General features: G+C 42.4%; 2 protein-coding genes across 2 annotated transcripts in view; one reads left to right on the top strand and one right to left on the bottom strand.

The window, feature by feature from the left end:
- The window catches only part of tspan4a (tetraspanin 4a), a 47,334-nt gene extending 32,822 nt beyond the window's left edge, over nucleotides 1-14,512 (bottom strand). Inside the window, exons 1-2 of the mRNA XM_012817248.3 lie at nucleotides 14,340-14,512; nucleotides 1,459-1,538 (exon numbers count right to left, since the gene is read on the bottom strand). Of these exons, the coding sequence (XP_012672702.1) occupies nucleotides 1,459-1,521 (63 nt within the window). The 5' untranslated portion in view covers nucleotides 1,522-1,538; nucleotides 14,340-14,512. The remainder of the gene's footprint in view (nucleotides 1-1,458; nucleotides 1,539-14,339) is intronic.
- Nucleotides 14,513-15,081: 569 nt separating this feature from the next.
- Nucleotides 15,082-21,924, top strand: taldo1 (transaldolase 1). Its single transcript, XM_012817269.3, has 8 exons — nucleotides 15,082-15,310; nucleotides 18,902-19,025; nucleotides 19,193-19,300; nucleotides 19,717-19,848; nucleotides 20,074-20,249; nucleotides 20,466-20,663; nucleotides 20,793-20,938; nucleotides 21,465-21,924. Exons 1-8 carry the CDS (start codon nucleotides 15,214-15,216, stop codon nucleotides 21,495-21,497), a joined length of 1,014 nt encoding a protein of 337 aa, XP_012672723.2. The 5' UTR covers nucleotides 15,082-15,213; the 3' UTR covers nucleotides 21,498-21,924.
- The last annotated feature ends 653 nt before the right edge of the window (nucleotides 21,925-22,577 follow it).

Genomic DNA, 22,577 nt, shown 5'->3' with positions numbered 1-22,577 from the left:
ACCCCACGTGAGCCGACCCAATTCTACAAGCTGCTGACCTCCACCCCCAAAAAACCCCCATAAATGAGCCGACCCACTCCTGACAGTCTCTGATTTAAACAGCTCTTGGGTGACTGCATCTCACCTGGGGAGATTGCAGCAAGATTGCAATTCAAGAACTGTCAAAGGCTGCGTTTTATGACCAAATAAGGTGCACACCTGCACACTAAGCAAAAAGGGCACTATACTGTATTTACAACTCCACAGAAACACATTATGTACAGACTGATGCACACAAAGGCCCAGTACACACAGCCTTTTTCACAAGCACCCTCCAACACACACACACACACACACACACTCCAACACACACACTCCAACACACGCACTCACACACACACGCACGCGCGCACACACACACACACACACACACACACACACACACACACACACGCACACACACACACACACACACACGCACACACGCACACACGCACACACACACGCACTCACACACACACACACACACTCACGCGCACACACACACACACACACACACACACACACACACACACACACACACACACACACACACACGCACTCACACACACAGACGTTTGGATACACACAGAATGGCAGGTCCTGTGAGGAAAGGAGAGAAGGAAGGGTGTATCAAGTTTTGAGGAACATGGGCCATGCTGTCAATGAGGGGGAGATAAAGAGAGAGGGGCAGACTGCCTGATTGAATCTGACGGACTGAGACGCTGGCTGCCCCTCCCAAGGGCAGAGAGATTGCATCAGGGGCCGTGCCAAATGCAAATGCCTCAGTCAGAGAGGGGCACGAGAGAGGCGGGAGGGTTAGGTGGCCATGCATTTAAGTGATGCGATATGTGAGAACAAAGTCTAAGGAGTATTAGAAATGCATGGATTTGAAAGAAAAATGTAATAAGAGCACATAGCTTAAAAACCTTACAGTTATCTCAGATCTAACTTAATTTAAAAAACAAGAATAAGTAAATACTACAAAATGCTACATCTATCTACATAAATCAGCCTTGCACAAAAACATACAGGGAGAGAGAGAGAGACAGAGAGATAGATAGATAGAGATAGAGAGAGAGAGAGAGAGAGAGAGAGAAAATTGTGCACTTTTCCAGAGGTATACAGAGTCAGAGATACACTTCCTCACACTCTCTGTGACACACATACATGCACATAAACGGGATGAGATTTTTGCACTTATAAAATACACATGAAAACAAACTCTACTTAATATTAATCAGTGTTGATCTATGCATATATCTTTCCTCTACAATGCACCCTCTACACACACACACACACACACACACACACACACACACACACACACACACACACACACACACACACACACACACACACACACACACACACACACACACACACACACACACACACACACACACAGAGAGAAAGTGAATGGTAAACACAGGCACTCACCCAGAAGAGCAGGTTGAAGAAGACCATGCCATAGCGCAGGGCTCGCATGCAGCCCTCGGCCATCCTGCAGCGCCGCAGCTCTAGGAGGAAGATGAAAGAGAGGTCCAGGTAAAACACCACATACTTCCTGCCCTGCGTGGACGTGTAGCGGCCCTTGGCGGCCTGCGGACCCGGCGTGGTGCGGAAGCCGAAGGTGAACGGCGAGCTGCGGTACTCGTACTCGCCGCTGTAGCGTAGCGGTGGCGAGCCCGCCTTGCTGTCCAGCGATGGACTGCGCCGGTACGGCGTCTCGTCCGTGCTCGAGCGCCGCATCTTCGGGTTGGGGCCCGGCGCCGGGGCCCCCAGGGGCCAGATGATCCCCAGATCGATAGACGTGAAGTCACAAATGAGGAGGAGGCAAACGGACCCTTACCCAAGCCCCTCCAGCTAACAGCTCAAGGTCTCCCCAAAAATCCTTCCTTGAAAAAGATTGACTAATTAACAAAAACAATGAAGTTTACATCGTCGGTTGTGCCACGGGTAAGGTGTGCTCTGCCAGTCAACCAGCTCCGTAGGTTATCTAAACAGCCTTCAGATTTGTGGTCGTAAATGTCTGGCTCCTGCGTTTAATTCCTCGAGATGAAATGTCTGAAAAGCTTCAGGCTCCTCTTGAAATCCGGCTGACACTCATTCGCCTTTCTAATCTGGCCAGTTTCCTCTCACTTTGAGAGTGAACACATGCTCCCCCCCCCCCCCGGGCTGGGCTCTGGCAGGTGTTCTGGTAGCTCTATCAAATGCTTTGCTATGCTTTATAGTTGAAGCTCGCCCCGTTCAGTCACAACAACTGTCAAGTTGCAAGTCTAAACATCTATATCCACTAATGTAAATACGTTTCAACTATTTTCAGAAAGCGTTAAAACAACAGATTGGATGAATCAAATTACAGGAATAAATGTGAGGCTGTATAAGAACAGAACACAGATACAGAACGTGAAGGAAATTCCTGTATATCCAGCTGAGCTCAGCTGAAAATAGTTCCTGTGGTTCCTGTGGTTCCTGTAGGCGTTCCAGTGTTCCTTCACTGAGATGTCCTCAGCATGCTGTGGTCCCCTCTGGGCTGCCTCCTTCCGTTCCACCTGTCCGTGGTCCTCTTCTGCTGCTCAATGCTTCAGCTTGTTCTTTTACGGCTTCCTTCCGATCTCCCTGCAACTCTGCCCCTCTCTCTCTCTCTCTCGCTCGCTCTCTCTCTCTCTCTCTCTCTCTCTCTCTCACTCCTTCTGCCTCTCCTTCACTCAGTCTTTATTTGATTTCCAAATGGTCCCAAGTTCTTCTGATTGCAATTCTAAGAGTCTGCCTCTTTTTCCTCAGATGTGTGTCCTGAGTCTCCTCACCAGGTAGAGAAGGACAGGTAGTTGCCTTGAGGGGTCAAATACAATCCCAGAGACACAGAGAACAAGAGGGGGATGCTTTCCTTGCAGTGAAGAAAAAACAGACTGCAGCATTATAGTAGGAGTCCAGTTACACAGCCCAGAGCTCTCTCTCTCCCTCTCTCTCTCTCCCTCTCTCCCTCCCTCTCTAGCTTTCCCTCCTCCTTTTCCGCCCTTCCAGCCTCTGCGCTGTCACACACGCACGCACATAGACGCCCCCAAACCCCTATCTCTCGCACACGGCACAAGAGGCTCCCCCTTCATCTGTAACTGTCCCCAAACCCTGAGCAGGAGGAGAATCATAGCAGTCACTTAGATCGTAGACACACCCCCATGCAGCCCAGCCAATCCCTTTCATCTGCCTCGTCCTGTCTCTTACTCACTCTCTCTCTCTCTCTCCCACGACCACGCACACAAAAGAAACCAGTGCTTCAGTTATCTCCCCAGTTCGATGCAGCACATTGTTCCTGCGCCAGAGCCTGTCTCTCCCTCGCTCTCCTCCCCCCTCCCCTCAGCACACCCCCCCCCCCCCGCCCTCTCCCTCCCCGTGTGTCTTTCCCTCTTCTCCATGCTGGTGCTGTCTTTGTAGACAAAACTCTGCTTAAGCCACAAACACTCGAAAATATTTCAGGCTGTTCATCATCTGTGGCAGCCTGAGAACTGCTGTCAGTGGAGCCGTCAATCACTGTGATTACGAGCTCCTCATCGGCACGTCAATCTGTAATCTGGAGGCTCCGTCTGAAAACAGAGTGTTTTGGTTTGACCATGCAATCGGAAGTTCTGGTCAGGAGGCTGCTGTGTTTTTTTTTGTTCAGCGGCATGCGTGACATTTTCTTGCTGCTCTCTCTCCCATCTCTCCCGCGTGCGCGCTGTAGCACACCGCTTAAAGAGACAGGTAGCCTACTGAGGCAGGCGGGCTGTGAAGCACGTGCCAGCGTGTGAATCAGATTTCACAGCATGTCCGGTTGGCAAACAAAGCAGGCTCCCTTAAAAATGATTCCATGCAGTGAGAGCAAGCACAGCACAATTCCAACAGTGGACAATTATGAGCAGGAGTGCATAACCAAAAAAAAAGACGAGCCGATGCCCCTTGAATATAATTGTCAGAATTGATGAACATTACACTAAGAACCTCCAGCAGAAAAACAGTCTGCCAGTGCTATGTGATGATTCACAGCCCTCTCCATCCAATTCCCCATCCTCCCGTTCGAAGACTGGTAATACTCATTTAGAGTGACACCCTGCAACCTTTCACACCCTAGGACACTAATCCGAGCTGCATCATTAAAAGCACTGCTAGTGCTTTTCTCTCTCTCTCTCGCTCTCTCTCTCTCCCTCTCGCACACTCCACCACATTTAATGTTCTCTCTGCTCTACTCATCTCCCCTACTATTGCTCAGTCTTTTCAAACACCTATGGAGAACTACCATTTGGGTCTACATCCTAGGATCATGTACAGCAGTCCCTAGGAATACTGTTTCAAAACATTTTCATTGGCTTACATAACAAACACTGGAGAAAGTGTGCTGCTCAATTTTGTGTCAGACAGACACTGGGCTGCAACATATTGCACACAATGAAAGGTTTCCTATTGTGTCTCTGTTTTGAAGTAAGGCACTTCCTGGGCCATAAAGTGTTTTAAAAAAAGAGAATACTTAAGGATAGAAAGTGTTATGAGATCCACGGTTTGAAAATATGGTAAATAAATAAATTCCTCACGGTGTGACTGATTTTATGTAGGTTACCATTCACACATGACATAAATAATCCATACATTGATTTAGACGTTTGTAATTTTAGTCAACTAGCCTCTGTTTTGAGAGGATGGAGGAAATTATTTTGAGGACAGATATTCGAACCAGTGGGAATCTTTACTACAGATTGGCCTACTTACAGAAAGGCTATGAAGTCAAAGATATCTTTGAAGTTTCCCTCTGCCTTGTGTGGGTATGAAGAACAGTTTTTATCTTTCCCTGCTAAAAGAGGAGATATAGGCTATAAAACAGTCAATGTTTAAAGCTCCAGGATATAGCTTTGCTTAGCTTGGCCTGAAAAAGGTTGCAGCGCTTACGTGTTATATTAAGTATTAATGACCACAAATTAGGCACCTGTGGTTACAGTTCTTTCATGTATTATTTTTGACCAATCGATCAGAATGAAATCATGCAAACTGCACAGCTATTTAAGGAGTGTTTATAAAACACCAAAGATAGCAATTTAGCAGACTTTCGATTTTAAAATGTAGCAGTAAAATGTAACGGCTTAGAGTTACAGAGATACGGAGAAATATGGAGGTTTAGGAATCAACACAGGAAATATATGCATAATACGTAAACTGCTTGCAGGATATTATTAAAGGAACATCCATCATATTAGCAATTGCCTAACTCACATCTTTTCTAGTTAGGCTGAAAAGACAGCTGACCTTTGGGATAACATTTCAATCAGCCACTTTATTAGGATATGATGTGCGAGTGACAGGGCCAGTGGCCAATTAATTCCCTCACCCCATCACCCCCCACCCCCACACTGTAGGAGTTAGATTTCCCATCCACCCACTCTTGGAGTTGTGTATTCTGATTTGAGATGAGTGCATCCTTTGAGGGGGAGTGATGCCCCGTGCCCCCCAGTGCTTCACAGTGATATTGGCATTGTATGTTTGAAGACATCTAGTTAGACGATTCGGTTAGTCACCGGCCTAGGTATTTGTGTCTGCTTGATGAATAAATGTGTTTAGAGAAATTTGCCACGAGACACAAAAAAATCCCTAATTACTAATTGACCAAATATAGCAACTATGAATTCAGGAGACCACATATCTTAAATAAAATCACTTATGTAATGCTTTGATTTTAGATCTGAACATTACAATTAATTTTGTCAAGTTAAAGCTTAAACAGTTACTGAAGTGGCCTAAATGATGTATGCATATTTGATTTTTCCGAGACATGTATTGCCAGTGTGTGTAGCTGACTCACAATAGGTGTGCCGCGTGTAATTGACTCTAAAAGTGTTGAGAGGTGAATATATGAATACCAAAGATACAAATCAACCAAAGATCAAACTTTTCAAAGCTTTCAAACCCCTGGCACAGAATGCCTTTGTTTAGAGATGATTTGTACCGTCACAGGACTTTTTATTCTAATTTAAATAAAAGCTATGATGCCTGCTATGTAGGGAGCACTAGGAAAGCTAAGCACACACCTACAGTTAACTACAAGTACCAAGGGAAAACGCTTCTGCCCAGCATTTCAAATTCTTCTAGCTTCTGCAGAGTGTACACAACAAATGGGATGGAACAGCTTTGAATTTCTGAGTAGAGAGACTTTTATATTCATCTGAATGTCGGCAGCTTCAACTAAAAAATGTGCCAGAATTCCCATCACCATGAGTTGCAACCTTTGCATATTTGTTAATAAAAATGTAAGCCAGAATGAAACATGACACACACTCCAGTTGCAAAGTGTTACATACTGTATGTGTGATTGTGAGCATCATTCTATTATTTGTTCTTGTTGACGTTATTGTATAAAAAGGGTTTTCATTCCAAAGCTCTTAAAATACACATTTACCTAAGAAGCAAAGGAAGCTAAGAGAGGTTGTTATTCTCGTTATTATTTTTCAAAGAATGGCTTCCATTAGCCTTGAAAAGCTTTGTTCAGCTTTCAACACATCAATCCGTTCCAATTCTTTGCCGAAAATATGGCAAACTTTTATTTGGAAGGGAAATCAGCATGACTCCGTCATGTTACAGAAGAATCTTATTGAAATATAAAGACCATGTGCTGCAGCACGGATACATTATCCATAAAAGCACTTTGTGTTTCTCTAAGCTTGATATTCAAACCCTTTTTGTTGGCATTACTAGTTTTAGAGTTCTTTCTGAACATATCATATCACAGCGTTGACTTCACCTTTTGCAACTTCAGGTGAACCAGCTGTCTCCAGCTATTTCTAGGTGATCTAGTGATGAGAGATGACAGACCTAATGCCATAAATACCTCACAGACTGGAGCCTTGTCACGAGCAGATCTGTCTTCACACCTCCTGGTATATGAATCTAATTATGTGTTTAGGCTTTGATCTCTGAATTACCATTGGTTATGTAATGTACCGTGTTCGGTTAATCACAATTTCGTTGTTTGCTGGAACGGTTATTTGATTTATTTTTTATTGGTTCATGGTAAACTTTACACAAAATAAATCTGACTGTCCTTGGAAAGAACAGTTTTCCTAAAATCTTGTGAAGTATGGTATAAATGATTGAGCAAATGGTATGACAATTTAATGTCATAAACATACATACTATCTGAAAATGTTTTGATGCAATGAAGGCTATCATTGTGGAGCAGCTGTTGTCCTCAATGAGGGCTGATCAGGATTTGGGGAGGGTCTTGAGAAGAGGGCATGAGAAACAAAAGAAGGGGTTTTGAGGTGGAGGCTAACCTCCATCATAATCCTGGTGCCATTGTCTTCATCTGAATTAGGATTAGGGGGCCACAATCCGATCTGCCAGTGGCGCCTGAAGATTGAGAGGAATAATCCAGCCTCCACAAACCCACATTTGCCAAACAGGAGTCCACACTTTCACTTAATAATGGGGACACACACAACACACACACACAAACAGACACACACACAACACATACACACACACACACACACACACACACACACACACACACACACACACACACACACACACACACACACACACAAAGATGTGTATTTGAGGTCTGAGACATGCAAGTAAATGGGGCAGTACTCACAAGTGCAAATGTACAACACTCACAGAGCATTAGCACTGACGCCAGTAATCTTACAGTCAGTGACAGGTGGAGGCTGGCAACCTGCTGAATCTAAAGCAGGGTTGAAGGGTAATTATGATAACCAGACAATTCTGATGATAGAATGGTTGGTAAGGTTGCAGGGAGAAAATGGAGAAATAAGGATTAAAAAGCAAGACTGGGCTCCATCCATGACATGAGCTAAATCCCTGTCTCAAAGCAAAGGGGCTCTTTCACAGCTAGATTAATACCATTATCCCCTGATTAGACGGTACTCACTTAAATACAACACTGCCCCACATCTGCTGTTATCCTTGTTTTCTATAACGGCAGACCATCCTAACCAAACCTGACTTCTGTTCTGTTTCTTGGAACAAGACAGAAAGGTACTGTTCATCTGCGTGACGAATGTAGCAGCTGGCTATTCCAAAGCTCAAAGAAAAAGCTATTACAATTATATGCTTCATGTCACTCACACCACAGACAGAGAGAAAGAGAGTCAAACGGCATCAGAGACGATGCAAACACATGAGCGTAGGTTTGGTTTAATTAAGCATCAGCTGTCATTAAAGGAACCTTTAAGGTTTGGTTTCATTAAGCATCAGCTGTCATTAAAGGAACCTTTAAGGGGTTTTCACATTCAGAGCACCTCTTGGTATGTCAGAATTGCAGTCCACGTATACACATACTCTGCATGATCATGTTGCTTTAGAGAATCACATTAGAGCTATTCAATTAGCATGACATGATAAAGATGTGACCGGACAGGCGTGATGTGTTTTAAGTGATTAAGGCTAAGACTGCTGGATTGCTTTTTGGGTTTGTTATGTTCTGAGTACATAGATTAAGGTCATAATTCTTGGGTCACTGTAAAAAACTAGGATTAATAGTGAGAACAGAGGGTGAAAGCAAGGTTTAATGATATTTGAAGCACGTTCTCCAATGTGAAGCACTCATTTATGTTGAACAGGCAGTGCTACACATAATCTAGGTACTCATTTATAGAAACAAATAATGAAATGAAAGTAATTCTTCCTCTGTATATCTGTTGTAGTGTGAATGTTTTGACAGGATGGTATGAATGACTGGATGACGGAGGGAAGAAAGGAAGGAGGGAAGGGAGGAACTCTTTATGGTGAGTGCCTTGACATCTGTGCTTTGCTTTGGGCGACCCATAGTCACAATATTGTGTTCCCATCACTGCACTGGGACCCTGGGAGCCACAAGGGCCACAGGTCGAGTGCACTCACCGGGAGCCAAACTCTTCCAACAGGAGCATCATAAACCAAACAGATTACGATTCTGTCAAACCCTAGGGCTTCCCATTGTTATTGATTCACAGCTTTGTTGAATTCCTAGTTGCGCTGTACTTGTCAGAATGTCAATTAATTTAGTATATTTGCTCACCTATGAAGTGGTCCCAGATTTGCCGACCTTATTACGCTTGCATATCAATTCACCACGTTCACTCTGTGGACCAGTGGATCTGTCCGTGACAAAGTTTCAAATGAAAGGAACAACAAATGCGGAACATACCACAGTCAGGGCAAGATAAATTGCTATTCAATGAACAAAATGCAAAGACAGCCCATCAAAGTGTTTGATTCGATCAAGCATATAAATGTCACAACACCGTAAATGTCTGTACTCTATGAGTGAGAGACAGACACAATCCCAAAGAATAGGAGACCAGGAGTCCTGACGAGCGAGGATACGTGGATTAGTTATTTTAAAGGGTGTGAAGAATAAAATGATACAGTGAAGGTCAACAAATTGTATGAGAATCTTTTGAGAATCTTCTCCATCAGGCTGTCAGACATCACTGAGGTGGAATGATATTGATATTGGAATTGGTATACCAAAACCATAACAGCAATATTTGCAATGACTTGGACTCACAATGATAAAACACAGGGGAGAATGTCCAATGGTTTCTACTATATCAGTTATAAAACTAACATTCCATATTGACAGAATGCTGACAGGTGTCTGCTTTCAAAAACAGTATGAATACCCTCATGTTGCGATCAAAAAGTGTTGAGGTTGTGAGTAGCATCCTAAATTTAGTGAAAAGCTAAGCAAAACAAGTAATAATAAGATTATGAGATTATGTGATTATATGAGCAAAGTAGACTAGGGGGAAATGTGATGATATGATGACAGCAAACATTTTCATACTGACATGAGTACACAAACGTTACTGCAGATATTAGATACAAAACTCCTTATGATGTCAGAGAATATTCTGAATATTCATTCCAAGATATTCATTTCAAAATTGTGCTTTTGTACTGATTACCAACACCAAATATACAACCAGACGCTATACGCACTAAGCGCAGGACGAGTCAAGACTGGAGAGTGAAAGCTGCCCTCTGGGCTGTCAGTCTTAATGACAGATGAACCTCCCTAACCTCACTAACCAGGGGCATCAGAATAAATTACATTATGTTACTTCAAGTTGAAAACTATACAGGGTTGCTTTGGAGATTGCAGGGCCTGAATTGAATTTGACAACAGACCAGATCACTGATTTCAGGTACGGGAGAACAACCATGCCTAATTTACTCCAGATTTTGGCCCATGGCACTGACTTGTGACTTGCCAAAATAGCAAGATTTAAACCCTGAGCTCTTGGTGCCAGTATTGTCTAGTGCTTCCCAAAAAAAACGAATTCCAATAGACGTGAAGAGCACTGTTTTAATTACCAGTGACAGCTAATGTTCTCTTTAGTCTTTTACTCTCTCATGGAAAACCCTGCTGAGCCAAGGGAGTTGTCTAAAACATTCTCTCTCTCAAAAGCCAATTAGCTCAGAGCAGTTAAAAAAGGCTTCCAAAAATGTTTTACACCGTGCAAGATTACATTATTTCAGAAAGATCAAGCCAAGGAGAGGCAGCCACCGCAGAGTAGCAGAAACAACTTATGGGAAAAGGAGAATCTACGGTAACTATGGTAACTCACAACTGACTAGTTTTTCATCCTGCCTGAGATTTTTGACTGAATGATATGAGGCACTGCCAATACAATACATACGTACATCATAAAGTTACACTGCATTTGTGTAAAATGCTCGTCTAGGCATTTAGCTGTATGTCCAACAGTGGCACCGTGCAATAGATTCTGTCACTGCTGCTAATTGCATACCTACAGATGGAAAGAGGTGGATATACTATTTGCACTATGGTAATACTATTTCGAGCGTGGGTTGTGGCTGAAAACAAACAAGCATACCTCTTATACTGTAAACAAAGGCAGTGATTGAGCATGTTCAACATGTTCATTCTAAAAGCACTGTGTATGTGTATATGTGTGGTAGGTATTCTTTCACAACTGAAATTGTTGATAACTAAAAACTCGCACTTTCCCACTCAATATCAGCAGATTTCAGCACATTTGTCCAGCTGCAGGTCTGGGTCTCCACCCAGCATATCCTTTTCCTTAACATCAACATTTATGCTTGTGGGCACAGCCTTGTTAACATCCTGAACGGTCCTAAGAGAGGTATGATGTTTTATAATATCCTGTCAAATGGTTTGAATTTATAAGTACTAGCCATTGTCCATTGTGGCAAATCTACAAATAATATTATATACAATATTCATATACAATATTCTTGATGTAAAAATTACAGTAAATAAAACTCTCAGGAAAGGTGCTTCTCACCAGTGCATACTTCAAGAGCCCTCAATGTATCTGCTCCTTTGGCCACCAAAATACTAGATTAAAACACGATTAGACTGATGTAGGCTTGTGCTCAGTCTCATCAAACTTCCTAAACTATCTCACTTTCTTATTACTACTGCTCCCCCTTGCAAGGTGATGTACTACACTGAGAGTGGTGTACTTAGGCTACACTGATAGTGATGTACTTAGGCTACACTGAGAGTGGTGGGCTGTACATTTTTGCGGGCTCTGTAGCATAAAACTACATGATGACAAGTTGGAATGGAGTGTTGATCTCTCCTTCACATGACCACATGTCATCAAAACGAATGTGAGGATGTTATACAAAGTAAACCATACTTCCATAATGTAGCTTGAAACAGGTCTTACAGGTATACTTACATGGACTGCAACACACTAATAAGTCAAAAAAAATTACCTTTTCCACTTCACTTAAGCTAGCAAATCACACACAATAATGAATCATCATTCAACATTTTGTATCACATTCAAACACAATGTTTGATCAAAAGCTTGAAATGACCAAGAGGCATGATCTATTAGTCAGAGATAGTAACTGTGCCTATATGGCCTAGCTGGGGCTGAGATTACAGTCATTATTTCTCCCTCAGAGGTAATGATGACACACGGAACACATCCATTAACAAAGGCTAATGATGTGTGATGGCAGATGAACGGAGCTAATTGGCTATGTAATTAAATTAAAGAAAAGAGAAACACTAAGAAGTGGGCTACACCTTCCTGAAAGGACGTGTTTGTACCTTGTTAATCACATGGGACGTTTTGACACAGAAATGAGAAAAAGACCAGAAGAGTGCTATGAACAGAGCAGAGCAGAGCTTTACTTTATCCATCACTGGACTTTGTGTTCACTCCCACTGGTCTTGGCAGTAGTGCACCTTCTGGAGGTAAAACATAGGCTCTTTGATTATTCATGTCTTTGCAGAATCTCTAGAATTGAAACGTGGATGTTAACTATAGACATGTGAAGGTTCGTCCAGCATACAACACCACACATAAAATACAAATATAACTAAAGGGGATTTAAACAACGCCACCACAGACTTCTATATCTGTAATAAAAACAGAAACCCAACAGTCCTCCTGTTCTCCCGCTTCCCCTTCTCTGTTCACCCTCCTTTAAAAGGTAATGTTTATTCTAGTCACGACTCCTCATGACAAACTTGCACTCTCTCCCTTCCCCTTTTCCTTTGTGTAAAAAGCAGCACTTGGTCTCTCTGTAAAAGCAACAACAACCCTCATCCACACAAACGCTTACTGACAAAACACAGACATATTGTGTGACTATATATCATGAGTTCTTGCTGGTTCTTTTGCACATTTCACCACACCACCCTTCCTAAATATAGCCTTCACTATCCCACACACCCATACACACACTCCCTTGTTGAAGCAGGGTTTTTCCTTGGCAGGTCTGTCCCTTGTGGAGCCCGTGTTTATTATAATTGTCAACAGCTTTGGAACACTAAAATACCCCATGAAACCTGCCAGACTGGCAAAACAGTAGAAAATGTTTGCGTGTGTATGTATATATTTGTTTGTGGGGTGTATCTGGATGTCTCTCTCCGCTATAAATGACTTACTATGAACCTAAAATTACACAATATCATAAAGATGTGCTCTCAAGTACAGTATGTCACAAAATGATCCAACGGCTCGTTATTTGGTTATCTGTGATCACGAATGGGACGCAGCTGTTCCCAGCTGGAGTTCAGGAGTTCAGACCTTGACTGTGAGAGCTGAACTGAAAGAGGTTAGATGTTTTACAGCTCCATACAATAAACTGTTTCCAATCATGTCATTCCACTACATACACTATATTCTTTACATTTACATTTAGTCATTTAGCAGACGCTTTTATCCAAAGCGACTTACATATGTGCGACTTACAATGTATACACATTTTACATTTACACTGATGGCACACTGCACATCAGGAGCAATTAGGGGTTCAGTGTCTTGCTCAAGGACACTTCGACAGGGAATCGAACTAGCAACCTTCTGATTACTAAACGACTTCTCTACCACTGTACCACTGTCACTCTTTATATAGACATCTTAAAAGTCCCTGCACAACCGAATCAAGGCGTTACTCTGTTTCCCATGTCTGATCTCCCTTGGGACCAGGGTATTTTTGTACTATGGCATCAGCTTTATAATGGCAAGGAACACATCATCTGGCATGACAGATGAATTTGTCTTTCAGAACTACAAGTGAGTCACCATATCCCACCCGAGAGCCAGCCAGTGCACAAATTCAACGTGTCACTATAGCATCTTTTGTTGTAACAATTTGTATGCAGACACATGCTTTTATACCTTTTAAGGTATATTTAGTCTGATGTAACGTATGTAGGCCTAGTAAACAGTGAATGTTTGTTTCTTCCGAGGGAGCTCTGAGGAATTGTGGGTTTGCATGTCCAGCCACACCACCAGTCCACGTGTATGTGTCCCTCTCTTCTCGCCAAAAAAAGCCGAGAGTCAGGGAGGGACCACCATCAGGAATGCCAGGAATGGTGAAATGTTGTTTTACTTGGAGAGTTTATTTTTGTTTTCCATCAGAAACCAGGAGAAAGGTTCTTTCTTTCATTTTCTGGCACAGTAGTACACTGGACTTCTCCATCTCACATTTAATTTCCACACAGACGAAATAGGCCTACCGCATTCGAGTGGCAATTACAATCTATGGACAGGTTTTCCTTTTTAAAAAAAAGTACCCAATCAATCTGCGGTAAGGGGTGACACACAATGTCCCAAAGGCAAATTTACAGTTTCTAAGAAACCACTCAGGTTGTTCAATACATGTAAATTCTATAATAAGTTTACAATCTCCCAACTAATACAAGTACAAGTATTTTTAATGGAAGGTAACTAAAATTAGTTCCATTCACCATTCACTGACGCATTAGTAAGGGGCACAATAAAGTGGTCTATTTTGCTTTGAATAGCGTCCAACAAATAACTTAAAATTAAGCAACTTACCTTAGGCTGTATTGTGTTGGCGCCTGTCTCCACAGGCTACCGTGTCTGCGTGCAGTACAGGTCAAGAGAAACACTGTGCAGGCTCTCCCAAATGCTTAGCACTTAACTCCTCCTCGGGCAGGAAAGGCAACTACTGACAAAAAGTGAATCTCTCTCCTGACGTACTAATGTTAAAACTTTGGTTTGGACAGCACCACTACCTAAAACGTTTCCAATATTACATATATTACACCACTGCCCTCTAGTGGGACAAAACTAAAGTGTTTTCAAGCAGAATAGGCCTATGCCCTTCCATGTTGCCTTTTCTATTTTCCGTCTTTTCTAGATGTTATTTGGTCGGTGTATTTTGTTTTGTTGTGATTTAGATACCTTTCGATTTTTAGACCAAGATTGTGTTCAATAACGTTTCATAATATGGGCGTTACATTAGGCTTTATTGTATCTAGCTTGAAAGCCATCGCACAGCTTGTATAGTTGCAGGCCTGAATATTCACATCAAGCTATTGATTCATTTATATGTGAATAAGCAATGGTATTTTCTTTAATTCACAGATAAAAGTACTGACTAGGCGCTTAAATAATGCATTTGAATAAGTGAATTAGTTCAGCTGTATTCGACTGTTTGCCACTCCTCCACTCCATTGGATGGTCCATGAGCTGAGATAAGGTGTGTTACAAAACCTCAATGTCCATTGGTTAAACAGTCTAGGTTAAACATGATCTCCCGCCTTCCTGTTCAACCCCATTACACGCGCGCCTCTGCCTGTCACCGCACGTACACGCTCGCGTCCTCGTCCTCTTTGCTGCTGAGGGTCTGACATTCCTATTCGTTTCACGCGCTTCGGTATATAAAGGCTCCCTGTTCTCGCACATCATGTCTGTGTCACCTGACAAACGACGAAAGATGGAGTCAGCTTTAGAACAGCTGAAGAAATACACTGTGGTGGTTGCTGATACGGGTGACTTCAATGGTAAGACTGGACATAGCTACAGGCTCTGAAACGCTTTCTTCCATTAGCAAGCAAGTAGACGATGGCTGACTAATGTCATCTTGATGTGTCTTTCAAAATTAAGACTAATACAGTGTTCGCATTTGTTGGTGTATTTCAGTGATGCATTGATGTGCGGTAGGCAGTAAGCTAGCTTTAGCACCATTGCCTGCAAGTTAGCTGCAGGCCGCCACAGTGCTTATTAGCTCGCTAACTAGCTTGTTAGCTAACTTCTCTCAGTTCGCAAGGCAACAAGTTAGTCAGCTAGACATTTAGTACACGCTCTGAACACATCTTTCACTTTGCTAATCCGATCTAGGTTATCAATCACAGCATTGCGCAGTCTTGGACATACGGACATGAACCTAGCTCTAATGTATTCTTCACCCGGTACAATATAGTAACTTGGAGAAGGTATCTTAAGCATTTTCAGAATTCACGTTAGTCTGACTAGTTAGCGAGCTAATGTTAGTCAAAGTCTGATAGTGGGGCATCCTTGAAGTTAATGTTTAACATTTACCTGATGGCCAATCAAGCAAACAAATGGCCTTGGTCATTATGTTCATTTAATGTTATACTTTTTACGTAGTTAGTTACGTTTCTAAAATATGCCATGTAGCCTATTGAGTAATGTCACTTTGATGTAGTTATAGTCTGTAATGAGAAAGTAATTAGTCTGCGAACACCCTGAGGCTTCAGCCGCTATTACATCCGTACAACTAAAGTGAGATGTGCAGAATTGCTTATGCACTTAAGGTTAGCCGTTTAGTCTTCACAAAGTTAATAACATTAACTTGAGTCTTCCACGCCAGTCACGCTTGTTGTTAAGTAGTAAGGTCGTGTTTAGGTCATCCATGTGACTGGTAGTTAATGGGTTTAAAATGAATATATGCACACCACAGAAATCCCTCGTGATTTAACGAGGTACAACAGGTAACATGATATTTGAAACCTTGATCAGGAGTTGTGTGGTGTAGATTATACGATATTCTTTGGATGCTTCGAGCTGCAGCACTTGCCTTCTGCTTTACTTTATTTAGTAATGTCAATCATGCTTGTGGGCACGGGTAGACCATGATGAGGAAATGTGTGTTGTGAAATTCCTACATTTCTCTTGGTTACAAGGTTTCAAAACCTTTTTTCCAAGATTGCCTCATGCTTGTAAAGTCACAATGACAAGACAGAAATTGACGTCATGAACGTGTGTTGAAGCTGACCACAATGGTTACACTTTTCCCCAACAGGGTTGATGCCATTGCTCTAACCAGGCCAATGAAATCAGGCTGTATAGAATTAAACTATCGTATTCTGTGTATAATAGATGTCTACAGAAATGGATCTAAACATCACTGGAGATGATAAACTGGAAGTTATTTTAATATGATGTTAATATAACATGATCTGTGCTGAAATGCAAGCTTTGTAAAGCCGGTTCCATAAATAAATGTTGGAAGAAAAGCTGTCCAGTAAACTTAGAACAACTATTAGATACGTGGTCATCTCTGTTGTGATGCTTTTTTTCTGGCGGCATTTCCTCCTTCCTTGTGATGAGGCCTTTAGGCGGACTCTTCTCCAATTACACGCTTCTCTTCCTCATACTGGCAACTTCCTCCTAACAAGTGTTCGGTGGGTTAAGTGAGTACCGCAGATTGTGTACATGGCTGTTCAGTTCTTACTGATGGGCAAGACATTATTTTTATATTCCAAATTTGTACACATGGTATATGGAAATCATTGCTCTTGTAATATGTCTTGATTTCCCAAGACCTGACCTGCTTGGCTAGGAAAACAGACTGATGACCTGCACAAGGTTGCTGAAATACCGTAGTTGCATGATTTCTTTTTTGTTTGGCTGTGGCCAGTATTCATTACACAGAGTGCAATATTCAGTGCAACTCAGTAGCCTATTCCAGTTCTTTGCTCCCTCAAGGTTTCTCTGTTGGTGAAACGCACTATAAATTGGCATAGATCCAGTCTGATTACGACACAGCTATACTGTTTCTGTTTCCCATACCCATTTGGAATTGGGTTGTATCCGTTCAGATTGTGCTGTGCGAAAAACTTCTCTTTCTTGGGTATGATTCTCAATCATATGACCTCATCTACCTTGTAGGCTGTATCAGTTGGCAACAATTTTCCTTGTAGTGTTTTGCTCAGCCACTCCCAGAAATGCTCCCTGCCTTATTCACTGCACTTGGATAACACAGAAGTTGACAATGGGCCATGCCTTGGGCTTATGTAATGTGTGTCTTTATATGAAATTAAGTATGGCAAGGTGATTATTTGCTCTTCACACATAGTGAAATTATGTCCTTGTTGTTTTTTGTCTGTAAAAATGGCCTCGTCAAATCTAACCTGTGTGAATCTGGCCTGAACTCCTAGGCCTAATCTGAATGTTTTCTCACCCCTCTGTCCACTACATTGTACACTAAACCCTGTGACATGCTTCACTTGTTTTCATTACACAATGACAGGCTGCAGTCAGTTCATGTGTGTGCCACGCACTGGTCTATAGTCTGTGAAAGCTTCATCAGCAATTATCAATTTTGGTTCTGCTGTTAGTCATGGTTGGTTCATTTTCTTTGGTCATTTTCTGTTTTTGTTCTGAACATTTAAATGTGTTTCTAATAACTTGACCCAGAGTATGTAATTTGACTTCTGGACAATAGTATTAGCTACACCAGCTTTATTTGTTGACAGACAACTGTATGGAAGCACCTAGATGTGTAAGAGCTTACAGGCTTCAATTGTTCAGAGTTGTTTGTGGACCACAACCTGTAGTGCCGCCTAGTGGTCCTTTTGAGGTACTTGCAAAATGGTGACTAAAATGTTGGCCCATAAGGGACTTGCCAAATGGTTAACTGACAGGAAGAAAACATCCTTGTGAAATTAGGAATCCAAGGTATACCATACTTACAATACAAGGTATGCCATACTTAATTTCATATAGGGACCTTGGGATTTCTTTGCATACAATATGAAATCATGCTACACATAGTCCTTTTAAATAAGCATGAGGAAGCAGGAAGGACATGCATTTTCTACTAATGTACTGAACAGAGGCGTCACAGAGTGTAGATCTGAATGCTTGCAACATTTATAATCAGTGGACCTGTTCAACCAGTTTTAAGTGGAATCAGACTTCAGGTAACCAAAATTGAAAGTGAAGCAGGCATGGTTATTTTGACATGAAGTAGTCTGTTTGTGTTTCAGTTCCTGATGATTGGTCTGGTGGTAACAGTGCCCACATGCAAAAAGAGGAGGTCGGGGTCACAAAGAGGGCTCTATTGCTAAGCAACAATTGAATCAGAGAGTAATTCAGCTCACTGGTGGAAGGAGCCAAGTGCAGAGCCCTGAACAATGGCCATGCTGGACCACAGCCAAGCACTCACACAAAGCCTGATGGGAAGAGCGGTTGTTTAGTTTGGCCATTATTTTGTGCCAAAATTGTTTTTGTCTGTCTGTCTTCCCCTTCCCAATTGTGTTTTCATAGTTTATGGGTGTTCTGTTGATGAACCAAATGTGTGTGTCTGCTGGAGCTCAATCTTAATCTCCTTGCCATTCTCTCTTTAGCCATCGACGAGTACAAGCCTCAGGATGCTACCACCAACCCCTCTCTCATCCTGGCCGCTGCCAAAATGCCTGCCTACCAGCACCTTGTGGATCAGGCCATCAAATACGGCATCGCTAAGGGCGGGTGAGGCCAGCAAATGTGCACTCGAGCATTACAGTGTTATTGCTCACATATCTTAGACAAAAAATACTGAATACAAATACAAAGTCTGATTAAATGGAAACCAAGTTTCTGTAGTTTTTTTTTTTTTTTCTGCCCAACTAATGGTTTTGACACTTGATGTTTAACAGGAGTGAGGAGGAGCAAGTTGACAACATCATGGATAAGCTTTTTGTGAACTTTGGTGTGGAGATCCTGAAGAAGATCCCAGGCAGAGTCTCTACGGAGGTGGATGCCAGGTATGAGCGGATTTGTCGTGCGTCATTAATTGGAAGCCGCAGTGTCCAAGACGAAGTTTCATGTTTAGTCATTTTAGTTATATGCAGAAAAATATGTTTGAATTCAATGGTCATTGGGTACTCAATTCATTTCCATACAATGCTACTGTACTTGGAAAAAGCCCAAGACATTTCCTAGCTGCCTTATTCATGATTCTCTCAAATTTCGGTTGGTTCACTTGTAGAATGTTAGTTCACTTCACCTGTGCTTCCCATATACCATATAACTCTCCAGCCACACGCAGAAGCTGCAGCCTTTTGGATGCTGGCCAGATATACATTTGTGACTCATGGATGTGGTGGATGGAGAAAACCATTGCCTAGTTTGAAATAAATTGTCCTTTGCTCTGCCTCCACCCTGCCCTCTGCTGTGCCAGGTTGTCCTTTGATAAAGATGAAATGGTGGCAAGAGCAAGACGGCTCATTGCCCTGTATGAGGATGCTGGTGTGAGCAAGGATCGAGTGCTGATCAAATTGTCTTCAACCTGGGAGGGAATTCAGGCTGGCGGGTGAGTCATCATGCTTTCAGTTCGTGTTTTTTTTTTTTTTTTTTTTTTTTTTTTTTTTTTTACCTGTACACAAATAACTGTATATGTGCATGTGTATACCTTTTTGTCCTTGACTGGGCTGGTATGTTGTTTTTGTTTTAGAAATCAAGAGTGTTGCCTCTTCTTAATAGTGTGCGAGTCTGTTTGTCCTTGATGATCTTAAATGTAACTGTGTCTGCTGTACAGGGAGCTGGAGGACAAGCATGGGATTCACTGCAACATGACGCTGCTCTTCTCCTTCGCCCAGGCGGTGGCCTGTGCTGAAGCCAAGGTCACCCTCATCTCCCCCTTTGTGGGCCGTATTCTGGACTGGCACAAGGACAACACAGACCGCAAAAGCTACGAGCCCCAGGAGGACCCAGGTACACACAAAGGATGGCCGATTCATTGATTGGTCTGTGTAAGAAAACACGACCTACTAACAGAAAACCAGGTTTTACAGGATGTACCCAAGACGGTTCACTGTCTCGTATAATTTTAGTCCAAGATACTTTAATTAATTAGGTAATTGATGCATCTGCTTATTTATATCCCAATGCAAATTCCATCCTTGGTAAATGCAAGGCTTTTCACTGCAGGTGTGGTGAGTGTCACAAAGATCTACAACTACTACAAGAAGTATGGTTACAGCACAGTTGTGATGGGCGCGTCCTTCAGGAACACAGGTGAGGTGAAGGCACTGGCCGGCTGTGACCTGCTCACCATCTCCCCCGGGCTGTTGGGAGAACTCAGCCAGGACCACTCCGCGGTGAAGCCCTGCCTCACACCACAGATGGGTAAAAATGCCACTAACCTTCATTCTATTGCACGCTGAAGGCAAGACACTACCATACACAACTTGTTACCTGTAATTAGGGTGTTTTAAGACAGACTTTTAAGACCCTTATATCCCTCTATTCCTCCAGCCAAGGCCTGTGACTTGGAGAAGGTGCATCTGAATGAGAAGGATTTCCGCTGGACGCACAATGAGGACCGCATGGCTGTGGAGAAGCTCTCAGACGGAATCCGCAAGTTTGCAGCTGATGCCATCAAGCTGGAGACGATGATTAAGGTACGCAAAGATCTGTGGTTTGTTCATGTGCTTAATTCAAAAGAAATATAGACGATGACTTGGTAAATTAACGTTTCCCCTTATGGATGGAAGAATTGTGTACAGCATCTGCCCACTTGTAATATGATTGTGAAAAATTAGGAGAAACACAATCACATGTTCTAAAACAGGCGTTCTCTATCCTCTTGTGTCCCCCCTCCCCCCTGCAAGTCTTATCTCTCCCTGATCCTGGCACACCTGAATGATCAGTGTAACTGTAATGCTCTTGGTTAACTATATCCAGTGTATCGAGCTATTTAAGAGTGCTAGTGACAAGTTCAGTCACTTCTGCAGAGCAGGAGGGGACTGGAGCAGGATTGAGAATGACTGTTCTAAAAGGTTTAAACTGCCGTGGAGTAGAAATGGCTTCCCCCTACCACCAGTGGGCGCTATATTTTCACTAGTATCCTCATTTCATTCTCAAATTAGAATTTCCTCTTTTGGGCTCATAATTATATATGAACAAAAATGTTTTGTTTTTTTGTAGGAGAAGATCCTTAATGTAAAGAATGGAAAATAAAGGGGCAAGCACCTGCGGGACCAATCTCACCCCCCCTCCCTCAGCAGACCAGAACTGCACCGTCCACCTACTGGTTGGGATTTACTCTGACTACTGATAGGTCTCTATTAAAGCAGGCATTATTCAGCTTTAGACTTGACCCCAATAAGACTTGCTAGAAATGGACCTCCTGGTGAGTCTGTCAAAACTAAAGTCCTCAAGGATAGACTAATGTCTAGCTCTGCTGAGCAGTGACATTTGAAATAGCGGACCAACTGCCTTGAACTTGAGGCACTGATCGATCACCCTCCATAAGGACTGATCCCTACTGCAACTGTGGATCTATGACTTGAATATCTCAAAATTATGACCATTCCTAAGAAACGATTTTTTTTTTATCATGTTTATGATTTATAGCCCTGTCATTAAAAACCTGCCATTAAAAACACAGTGGTTTTGTGTGGATTTATTTACTTGATTTGAATAGTTGAAAAGTCAAATTGGCAATATGGTTGGAGCACAAGGAGGCGAGCAGTTGTGTGGGTGCCTTTCAGTTTGACTGAAGGGAAATGCAAGGTAATGTTAAGGCTAGAGGGTATGTTGTAAGGAAGACTTGTAGGGTATTGACAGTCATTTTCTACACTGTTTTTTTTTTTTCACTTTGAAGGGCAGAGGTCACATCTTGAGTTTTTTTTTATTTTATCAGAAAGGCACCTGAAAGCGTAACCTTTTGTAAGGGCACCTTGACGCCACATATCACTACTGGAGAGGCATCCATTAGGAAACTTCCCCACGTCCTCACGCATGTTGGGACAGCCCTGCATCACCTTTAATCCATTAGAGGAGCACCTAGTTGGGCACCTCATCATGTTTTCTCACCTGTATGAGAAGGTATACACCACTGCATCCCATTCTCTACTACTACTGGAAAGCAGTGACGGCGCGTGACTTTTGAAACTGAGGAAGTCATATACAGATATGCAATGATGATTGCTCGGTAATATGTGTCTTGTTGTCCAATGTCAAGTCTCTATTTGATCATGTGACAAGACGATACGATATATCTAGTTTTAAGTGCAAAATCTGAACGTCAAGACCGAC

Source organism: Clupea harengus, chromosome 6, assembly GCF_900700415.2.
Source record: "Clupea harengus chromosome 6, Ch_v2.0.2, whole genome shotgun sequence".
In the NCBI taxonomy this organism is placed as follows: Eukaryota; Metazoa; Chordata; class Actinopteri; order Clupeiformes; family Clupeidae; genus Clupea; species Clupea harengus.
The sequence above is the reverse complement of the archived record's forward strand: the minus strand, read 5'-3'. Positions and strand labels throughout refer to the sequence as shown.

Coding starts and splice junctions, on each gene's coding strand:
- taldo1 (XM_012817269.3), top strand. CDS start 15,214: ATGTCTGTGTCACCTGACAAACGACGAAAGATGGAGTCAGCTTTAGAA. Junction 15,311..18,901: donor TGATACGGGTGACTTCAATG/GTAAGACTGGAC, acceptor TTCTCTCTTTAG/CCATCGACGAGTACAAGCCT. Junction 19,301..19,716: donor TCTACGGAGGTGGATGCCAG/GTATGAGCGGAT, acceptor CTGCTGTGCCAG/GTTGTCCTTTGATAAAGATG.